Source organism: Kryptolebias marmoratus, linkage group LG21 (assembly GCF_001649575.2).
Source record: "Kryptolebias marmoratus isolate JLee-2015 linkage group LG21, ASM164957v2, whole genome shotgun sequence".
In the NCBI taxonomy this organism is placed as follows: Eukaryota; Metazoa; Chordata; class Actinopteri; order Cyprinodontiformes; family Rivulidae; genus Kryptolebias; species Kryptolebias marmoratus.
The window spans coordinates 22,310,190-22,317,798 of record NC_051450.1 but is presented as its reverse complement, the minus strand read 5'-3'; the positions used below and the strand labels follow the sequence as shown (position 1 = coordinate 22,317,798).

General features: G+C 41.5%; 2 protein-coding genes across 3 annotated transcripts in view; one reads left to right on the top strand and one right to left on the bottom strand.

The window, feature by feature from the left end:
* Nucleotides 1–1,194, bottom strand: part of LOC108228352 (HERV-H LTR-associating protein 2) — a 96,257-nt gene extending 95,063 nt beyond the window's left edge. The window contains exons 1-2 of the mRNA XM_037973065.1: nt 1,054–1,194; nt 56–373 (exon numbers count right to left, since the gene is read on the bottom strand). Of these exons, the coding sequence (XP_037828993.1) occupies nt 56–373; nt 1,054–1,120 (385 nt within the window). The 5' untranslated portion in view covers nt 1,121–1,194. The remainder of the gene's footprint in view (nt 1–55; nt 374–1,053) is intronic.
* Nucleotides 1,195–2,738: 1,544 nt separating this feature from the next.
* LOC108235298 (leukocyte elastase inhibitor) overlaps nt 2,739–7,609 on the top strand; it is a 7,867-nt gene continuing 2,996 nt past the window's right edge. The window contains exons 1-5 of one of the 2 annotated variants that reach the window (XM_017415221.3): nt 2,739–2,891; nt 3,695–3,876; nt 6,133–6,255; nt 7,082–7,222; nt 7,375–7,492. In XM_017415221.3, coding sequence (XP_017270710.1) covers nt 3,700–3,876; nt 6,133–6,255; nt 7,082–7,222; nt 7,375–7,492 — 559 coding nt within the window. In that variant the 5' untranslated portion in view covers nt 2,739–2,891; nt 3,695–3,699. The remainder of the gene's footprint in view (nt 2,892–3,694; nt 3,877–6,132; nt 6,256–7,081; nt 7,223–7,374; nt 7,493–7,609) is intronic. The other variant, XM_017415223.3, reaches the window with a different exon arrangement.

The window sequence follows — 7,609 nt, the reverse complement described above, 5'->3', positions numbered from 1 at the left end:
ATCAGGAGCTGCAGCAGAAAAACAGCCAGACAACAACAATTTAAAGACATCCTACCTTCTGCTTTAAGGTTAATAAATGATTCTTTATTTCCTCCAATGGTGCTGGTGTAACACTTATATCTTCCTTCATCCTGAACCTTCACTCCTCTCAGCAGCAGGGAGGCGTTTCCTCTGGAGATCTGATCCTTGAACAGAGACGTTCTGCCTCTGAACCTTTGGTCCTGGTTTCCCAGCTGGTCTTGGTTATCAAAATATGAATGAATATGAGGGTCTCCTGTTATCAGGTAAATCCAGTGGATGACTGGATCAGAGCTGAACTGGAACTGACAGGGTAAAAGGCAGCTGCTGCTGAAAACACAGGTCACCTCAGTGTCTGTAAGGTAAAAAAGGACACATCATTGGAAAGTTACTGCAGGTAAATACATTCTGCTTCTCAGGGTCAGATATCTGATAAACTTAATTTTAAAGTAATATAAACCCATATGGTGAAAGAAACAAGAAAGGAAACACATTAAAATGTATTATTTTGCTGTATCTTGTTTTTAATAATGAGGAAATGTTGTCAGGACTTTTGAATCCAAACTATGCAACAGCTGAACTTACAGGTTCTTCTGCTTTTTGTTTTTATGTGAGAAATGTTTCGGAACAGGTTTCAGGTAAAACTTTAAGATCATTACTGTTTAAGGAATGATTTAGTTTCTCAGTCACAGTTTAAAGTTTATTTAAAGTCATTTATTCATGAAATGCTTCTAGTTTTGTCTTCCTGACTTGACTTTAACAGGTTTCTGTTAAAGATTTCTGCCTTCAATCATTAAAAACTCCTCTTAAATTTTCCTGAAATATTTCAAAAATAATAAACCACATACAGTTTTATTATAAACTGTGGGAAGCTTTAAGAAAACCCTTGTTATTTTATATTAATACCTGCCTGTTAAGCATTTAAATTAAACTTTTAAAGTGTTGTTGGTTTCGTTTCCTTTTACCCTCACAGAAACACAATGTACCTTTTTTTAACAGGTTTCAAACTGAAGCTTCAGTAAATGTTTCACTCACCTCCTCTAGAAAGAGTCCACAGACAAATCAGAACCACCAGAACCATAAAATTCTTGTTCTCAGACATCGTCTTCTAAGTAACGATCCGACTGCAGCGGCGTCTTCCTCGTATGAGTCAAGCCTTCGAAGTCTGAGACTTCAGGTGTGGCACAAATGCTTTAAATATTTCATCTCAAACTCCGATCACATCAAAAAATGTCAGATTCTAAAAAACAACCCTGGTTTGTTTTAACTCAGCAGGTTATCGGGTTAGCTCAGCATACGGGGTTAAGTTTATCAGAGTTAGCAGAGGTTCCCAAAGTTAGGATCATAATCCCACAAGTTTGATGTCTTAAGAGGATTTCCACAAACAAAATCAAATTGCTAATGGCTTTTAATGGTTCTGATTATTAAAGATAAAACTCTACATACAGAATAGTCCAATGGTTCTAGTCAACATGCTCTTTTTATTTGACCTAATTACATTGTTTGCATACTTTAAACTTGCATTCACAAGTTTCTGTTGCTGTGTTTATGTGGGTCAGGACCTGAAAAGTTTATGAAAGAGTTCACGTGAACCTTTTTAGACCCTTAAGTTATAGTTTTGACCCCGACTAGCTGTTAGCTTGTCAATGCAGTCAGAATTATACTTTGTTTCTCCAAATGGTCATCTACAGCAGGTAAGATGTTAATATTTCATAACCTTTGAAAGTACCAGAAATGCCTTATAGCTTTAATGTGATTCAGCAAATGTTTGTGTTTTCATGAGTTTTTAACAGAAACCAGGGGAGACTACGGGTCCGATCTGGAGTCTGTAGGCTTTGAAAAAGGCTGTGAGGAACAGGATCAACAGCTGGGTGGAGGAACTTCATCACAGAACCTCATTCAGCTTCACAATGGAGACATCATGAGCTCCATCTGGTGGAAACAGTGTGTTACTGTGACATCAACTATCATTTGATTTCATGTAATATAGTTTTCGGGTGTTGCTTTGATCAGTTTGTGGTGAAGAAAGAGTCGAGACAAAAGGCAAAACTCTGGATTTCCTGCTCCATCTACGTTCCAACCCTCACCTGTGGTCATGAGGTTTGGATCATGAGAGAAAGAAGGAGATCCTGGATTCAAGCGGCTGAAATGAGCTTCCTTCGTAGGGCGGCCGGGATCAGCCTCAGAGATGAGGTGAGGAGCTCGGAGTAGCTCCTCCTCATCGAAAGGAGTCAGCTGAGGTGGTTCAGGCATCTGATTAGGGTGCTTAGTGGACGCCTCCTTTTGGAGGTTTTTCGGACATGTCCTACTGGGAAGGGACCTCAGGACAGACCCAGAACTGTCTGGAGGGATTCTGGATCCTCTCTGGTCTGAGATCCACCAGGAGGAGGTGGAGAAGGAGGTCTGGGTTTGTCTCCTGGACCTGTTGCCTCCCCAACCCAACCACAGAGAAGCTGCAGAAGATAGAGATGGAGTAATGTAGTTAACATTGAAATTATAGTTTATGCTAAAGGTGGCAGTCCTGATTCATAAACCTGAAAATACAAAAAAAGTTCAGAAATATTTTATTAAAAACAACAAAAATGTCTTTAGTTTCAGTGTCTTCATATACAATTTTACTAATTTATTTATAAAAGAAAAATCAGACTTTAACTGCCTGATTAATTTTTACAAATAAAGTTTGTTTGACCTGAGTTGGATCGACCCATTGTTGTTCTCCTCCCGGCTTCCGTACCGGAGCGTTTCTGGAAGTCTATTTCTTCGGGGCTTTTTGGGCGTGTCGGCTTGTCAGACATAAAACCTGCTGCCTCACCCTCAATTCTTCTTTCATGTCAGCTAATCATTGTTAAGGAGCACAAGGAAACCATCTCATAGTAAGTTTAAACATTTGTTCTGTTCCGGGTTCTGTTCGGTTCGGTGTTTATTAGCTGCTGTGCTAACAACTCACTCTCACAGCTGCTGTTTGGACTTCAAATTGTTTCTGTTTAGATTTTAACTTATAAACTGAACTACTTTTAGGTCATTAGTTGTATCTGTGCAATGACTGGGCATTTGTGAACAAAGATACCACTTAAGTTACTTGTTATAAATATCTATAGTTGGTAAGTTCAGTACACGTCACAGGAGGGGGGGGGGGGATTATCTTGGCTTGTTTAATCTTTGCTGAACAGATGACAGTTTATAAGTTTCCATATATAATATAACATGTTTGATGTGTAAATAAACCCATCAGATTTGTAATTTGATCTAGAACACCTCTGGCGTGAAAGGTTTAGGAAAATTAGCTTTTTATTGTTTTTCAAGTCTGTAAAAATCTGGAAAACGTGTCTTTTTAATATTTTATGCCCCATTTCAGTGCTTTTTATGTTCTGTTATATTTAAAGATGGACACATTTATAGTTTTAGTTCATTGTCAAACACTTTGTGAACTAAGCTAAGGGTAAAAATGTGCTTTATAAATGCAGACATGTTGCACAAAATGTATGAAACTTTTCAATCAATAGATAATTCAGAATGATCTGTACATTTGAGTCTGAGATTTCAAAATAGGAATGTATAGGAACTTCACTGATCATCCATTCAGTGGGATTTAGTCTAACGAAGAAAACAAAGAATTGATTAGATTTGAACCGTTTCAGCTCCGTGATCAATGGCTTGTTCTCCTCCGTCTCTGCAGGCACCATGGCTTCATCAAGTCCTCTGTCTAAGGCCAACACCACCTTCTGTCTGGATCTGTTCAAAAAGCTGGGCGATAAAGACAAGACCGAGAACGTCTTCTGCTCTCCGTTCAGCATCTCTTCAGCCCTGGCTATGGTGATGCTGGGAGCCAGAGGCAACACGGCCACTCAGATGTCAGAGGTACAGAGCATCACAGAATCACCAGCTGTGGTTCTTTAAATAACGTCAGGAGGTTCTTTCAGACGTTCTTTTCAAACCCCGTCATGCAAAGCTGAACTTTAAGCTCCGTGAAGACACGGCGTTGAATTTGATCTGAGTGCAGGTCAGCTTGGAGTCCTGAGAGTCCCTCCTGTGCAGCTTTAAGCGTGTCAGCAGAAAGGATCCGTCCTGACTCGCACACAAAGGTTGGGTCTGTGCTGCGTTGCTTTGGGAACATAATAAATACTGTGGAAGTAATAAAACAGTAAAAGCTTGTTTAGATTCAGGTTATCAGTTCTCTTTCTGTCCGACTGTTGGGTTGATGAGTGACCTCAACATTCTGCATGAACAATAAATTAAAAATGGGGGGGGACTACAACTTAAATCGCAGTTTGATGTTCTGTGTGAGTTTTTCATGCAGCTGTTGTGCAACACATACCTGCTGTAGTTGGAGAAAATACATTTTTGGCAGAAATGCAACTTGAACACTGAGCCACTTTGTTGAAGAAATGTAAAGAACTGATTACCAAAGCTAAACCCCACCCGGTTGAGTCAAGCTGGGAGGGGAAGAGCCTCACCCTTCATCTGACCTGACTCTGGGGTTAAAGAAACGGCTTTAACTCCTCTATAAATCACTGTCCTGAGCGTTACTGAGCCTTTGTTAAACAGTTTTTACAGCAAAGGTTTGAAGAGCATCAAGAAGTTTAAACCTGCTTCATGTTTCCTGCAGCTACAGCAGCAGAAAAATCAGGTGGCAGGTCAACAGAAAATGTCTCATGCATGAAGGTTCTGCAGTTCCCAGCGAAAAGGGAGAGCTGGAGAACCAGAGGCAGGAAGCAGGATTTTAAAATGACAAACTCTGTGTTTATTCCCTTGAAAGAGGGCGAAGGTGGGATGAGTGATTTTAAACGGAAAGAAGATTCTGATTGCACAGCTTTAACTCTTTCAGGTGATTGTGTCACAAGTTGCGTAAAAACGATGCAGTCATGCACGACTGTGAGAAAGCGGGAGTGGTTGTGAATTAACAAAAGGTGAGAGGGGAAAGTCATTTGACCAGTGAGTCATCAGGAAGTTAGTCAGTGCTGTGCAATACTTGATTATTAATCCTTTGCTCCACAAACAGCGCAGTCTGCTGACGGGGGTCAGAAATGTTTGGAAAAGTCTCCAAAGTTCAGACTTGGACCAGCGCCTGAAAACACCCCACTTACTTACAACTATTGTGCTTCAAATACATAAAAACTGACTTTTACTGTTAAAGAAATATTACAAAAAGTGTTAAAAGTCCAACCAGAAACTCCTGATAAGGCAGTTTTGCTGAATCAGGTCGAGGGTTAGGCTTAGTTGTCAATCTAGTTGCTTTTTGCTAACTGACACATCAGGAAAGGAGCAGAAAATGGAATCTAAAGCACTCCACAATGAAGCAAAGCCAGATCTGCTGGTTCAGAGGAAACACGGGAGCTTTAAAACTGGTTTTAGTTCTAATCAGCTGAGTGGAGACAGGTTTTCTTAATATTATGCAGCCCTGATATCATTCTGATTCAAACTTAATCAGACTTTTTATTTGACTCGCAGCCTGCAGGACGCTGCAAGTATGCCTGCAGTACTCTCTAATCTCTGATAAACCCGAGGAATGTCACAGGGTCGTGCAGGAATGCTGTCTGATTTTAAAATTAGCAAACTTAAAACCTTTTATTTGATTTCTTGTGCCCCTGATAGACGTACAGTAAAGGATCAAGAACCTCCAGCTTCTGGTTTATTAGAGTTCCTCTTGGGTTTAGGCTCTGCTTTAAATCCATTTTCGAGCTGACCTGAACAGTCAGACTCCAGCTGCAGCGTTTCTATCAGCTCTGTCAGAGTTGAACTCTGAGCTTCACGAAGACGTGGTGATGAAAGCGATGGGAGTGGAAGCTGCAGCTGAGTCCTCATGTTAGTTAGAAGTGTGACTCACCGGGTTCATCTGCTCCCGTCTGCAGAAACCATCAGTCCTGCTCAGACTCTGCCCAGGTTTTTATGATTGTCGGCTCGGGGCTGATCCAGCTGCAACTTTTCCTACCGTTACAGTGACGCAGTGAAGCTGAAATATCAAGACATTAAGATGATTCAGTGACTTCATTCAGGGAATAATGTTCATTTTAAATAAAATCTTCTATTCAAATGTAAAGTTTAAGAGTGTCTCTGCAGACAGATTACAGAGCTGGTGTCTGATTTAACGACGGCCGCCACAAATCTCACCTCTAGGTTCTCTGCTTCTCTGAGAAGCCGAAGCATTCAGGAGCTCCTCGGATGCAGACGCAGGCGCAGATGAAGATGCCGATGCAGATGCAACAGCACGGCCGGTGCCACGTGCCGGATTTTCTGAAGGTGTTCAAAAAGCCGATAATGCAGGGAGTGGTCATTAATGTTACTAACAGATAGTCTGTGGGTCTCTGGAGAAAAAAGGTGGTGGTTCCAGACCTTCTGTTTCCTCTGCTTTCTTTATACTTTGATATATTTCATCTCTTTTATACACTTTGTCCTGAACTGTCAGGTAAATGTTCATCCAAGGGAGCAGCCTTCCTTCTGTGGGGGTTGTGTACGCCTCCAACACTTTTATTACAACACATCAACATGTTGCTGCTTTAAGTTCACTTTATTTACATTAAGAAACCTGCAGCAGAACCAGGCTCGGCTCGGGACTGGCTGGGGTGAGAGAGGACAGGAAAGAGACACGGACACACAGGAAGTGTGGATTGTTTTTGTTTATCTTCTACAAGCAGCTGCTGAAATAAGACTTAACAACTCTGTCAGGTTCTGATATCTCTGACAACAGAAAATAAGTTCTGCTCACTTTGTTTCGATGGGAGACGTCTTGTTGATTTTAAAGAAATGTGGAAGTTTTAATAAAATGTTAGACTTGGATGTTTGTGTGTAAATAACACGGTGGAGGGACAACTTGGGGCTGTTCAGGTTTGGTTCATGGGTTCTCTTTAAGATTCCTAAAGTGTGCTTTTTTTAACCATAACATACATTTATGGTTGAATATTTTTGCTTTAACTTAAGGTTCTTATGGGACAGCTTGTTTTAAAAACCCAAGTATTAATCTGTTCCCCTGATGGTCATGTCTTCTGTCCTCCTGTTTTTGTCTCATCACTCAGACCTGACCTGATATTCACTGCATGTCCAGTAATTCTTGTTTTTTGGTTTCCAGAGCCTGCAAACGAAGGATATGCAGGACGCCGTCCACTCCGACTTCGCCACGCTGCTGAGGCAGCTCAACAAGGCCGATGCTCCGTACGCCCTGAGCGTCGCAAACAGGCTGTTCGGAGATCAGTCCTACCAGTTTGTTGAGGTGTGTGTGAACACGCAGGTGTGGTTTTATTTGCAATCAATCAGAGGAGTCTGCTAAGCGGCGACTGCAGAAATTCCTAATAAATCTGACTGCAAGAACCTCAAAGCTGGAAAAAAAAGAGTCGTTTTGTTTAATATGTTGTTTGGTTTCAGGATTTCCTGGAACAAACCAGGAAGCACTACGACGCAGAGCTGGAGACGGTGGACTTCAGCGGGAGCTCCGAAGCAGCCCGGCTCAAAATCAACAGCTGGGTGGAGAAGGAGACACAAGGTGGGACGTGCACACATTTATCACCACCCACGGCCGAAAGGTGAAAGGCAGGTGATGCTCTGTGTGAAAGGCGGGTGATGCTCTGTGTGAAAGGCGGGTGATGCTCTGTGTGAAAGG